The following is a 2,322-nucleotide window of genomic DNA, read 5'->3' on the forward strand; positions in this document are numbered from 1 at the left end:
CAGTGTTGTCCAACCTGAGATAACTGTGTTGCAAACTTGTGCTGATGTTTTACTACAAATTTTGAACATAACATACCAGTAACCACTCATAAGCAGTTACTACTGTATATGCTTGTACACTCCAGCATTCTTGTTTACTTTCTTCAAATAACTAAAGAATATTCTGTTAAATTTGAGAAATGTTAAGCAATCAGGAGTGCAATATTACCAACACCTTACATCAAATATAGTGTTTCTTTATGGGGGGGAAAAAAAGTCCGGTATTATACTTACAAGGACTATAGGTGAAGTCACAGTCATCAGAAGGGTATGAATTCAGTGACTGAAGGAGCTATAATTCTTGGTAGTTGGTGCCTGCTGGGAGTCCTGCTCCAGCCCGTGCACTGGCAGCTTGCATGGTCGTGGCTGAGTGCATGATGAGGCTGGAGGTCATGTTGTTCGTAGCTACCACTAAAAACACCAGCACTACTACCATTACCATCAGCATCACAAACACAAGTTTTTTGGCTGATCTCAGCTGCTCCTCCACACCAGCTTGACGCAACAGCAGCTGGTCAATCTTGGAAAGGAGTTGTGGGGTGAGAGAAGCTTGTACAGCTGAGGAAGTGCTACCTTCAGGGGTGTTGTCTGCTGCTGACACTCCAACTCTCAGTCGTGCCTCAAACAACTCATCTTTGCTAACAACCTTAAAGAGTTGTGATATTTCTTGCGAATTGAGGTCTGTGGATGATGCTGGTGCAACCATCACCAGAAATTTGTCCCTGACCAGAGTTGCTGGAGCCAGCTGCTCACTGACGCTCACCCCAACATCTAGTCCTCCACCTGGCTCCATCACACCCATTGATGGCCGCACTCGGTACTTCTCCGGTGATGTGGTCTTGATCTTGAAAGCAATGGCAATGTTTGTAGGGTTGGTGAGAGTGATGCAGGCAGTAGCTCCAATGCTGCAGTTTCTAAACACCAGTTCTTCACTAGGTTCAATTTCTACAATTACATCTCCACTGGCAGATGTTGCCCGCCGCACCTGAGGTCGGGTACGCAATGGTGAGGCTGGATGACCACTGCCCTCCGCAAAGTGAACCTTGCGAAGTTCAATATCTCCATTAGGAATGTGCTGACTGGCAACAGTTGTCTCAGGCTCAAACATGTAGTCTATTTATATATTTATTTACCCCTTCCTTAGCTCATATACATACACACAAACATACACATGTACACCAGTAAATGTACACATGTACGCAAGCCTATGTGTCCATATATATGTGCGAGACGGAATAAATAAACAATCTAAGACAGTAAATGTCAGGAAAAAGTCTCCCTCTCTCTCTATATATATATGTATATTAATATACAATATATATATATATATATATATATAATTTGTCTAATTATATATTTATTTACCCCTTCCTTAATTACTTATATACACACACACACACAAACATACACATGTACATCAGTAAATGTACACATGTACACAAGCCTATGTGTCTATATGTACGGGACTGAGTAAATAAATAATCTAAGTAGACAAACAAATGTCAGCAAGCAGTCCGGCAGTTCCCTACAGTAACGGGGGACCTAACTCCCCGCCCTCTAGAGGGCGTCGTGGGAGACCCCGTCACTGCCCCGTGAGGGTCTTGCCTAACCTAGCCCTAACAGAATGCCGCCCTTGCCGCCTCCTATAACCAGGCCTCTGAGGCCCCCCTTCGTGGAAGTACCCTAACGGTACCCCTTCAGGGTTCGGCTTCGTACTACGGCAAGGGACTCTAAGTGGCAGGCCGGAATGCCAGCTGACAAAGTAGAAAAGGAACGTGGAGACAAAGTCACTGATGTTAACTGCAAGTTCGCCTAGATAGCAGCGCTAAAGGCTTGGGAGATATGATTCCAAGTTTGACTACTGGGGGAGAGATGTTACCGCTGCAAGTGCTGGGAGAAGGATGATGCGTCATGCGGTCACCCGTCGTTCGTTCGTTCAAAGATTTTCCCCCCCTGTAGAAGGGACCGGGCCATATATTAGCCCAGTTGGTGGGTTATGGGCTGAGAGTAATTGTTGTCTTTTTTTTTTTTTTTTTTTTTTTTTTTTTTTTTTTTTTTTTTTTTTAAGTTGGAGGGGGAGTGCTACGCACTACTTCAATAAGAGTGGGAAGGTGGGAGGTGGCAACAACTGTGGCGGCAGTGTTTCTAAGTGTGCTTTCAGGTTTTGCTGCAGTGTGGGACCGAGGGATGTCGGGGTTTGGGTATTGGGAGCTTGTTCTGATGTGGGAAGTGGCTGGGCAGCGGAGGAGGTAATGCAGGAGTGGGTAGGGCGTGATCATTTTG

The 2,322-nt window shown here is 45.2% G+C and overlaps 1 protein-coding gene across 1 annotated transcript; it reads right to left on the reverse strand.

Moving 5' to 3' along the window:
- Positions 1-331: 331 nt before the first annotated feature.
- Positions 332-1,147, reverse strand: LOC145419057 (motile sperm domain-containing protein 2-like). The gene has a single exon (XM_080287304.1). It carries the CDS (start codon positions 1,145-1,147, stop codon positions 332-334), a length of 816 nt encoding a protein of 271 aa, XP_080143430.1.
- Positions 1,148-2,322: the final 1,175 nt, after the last annotated feature.

The sequence above is a fragment of the Coenobita brevimanus genome, chromosome 117 (assembly GCF_032717465.1).
Source record: "Coenobita brevimanus isolate Jiangsu-jjx chromosome 117, ASM3271746v2, whole genome shotgun sequence".
In the NCBI taxonomy this organism is placed as follows: Eukaryota; Metazoa; Arthropoda; class Malacostraca; order Decapoda; family Coenobitidae; genus Coenobita; species Coenobita brevimanus.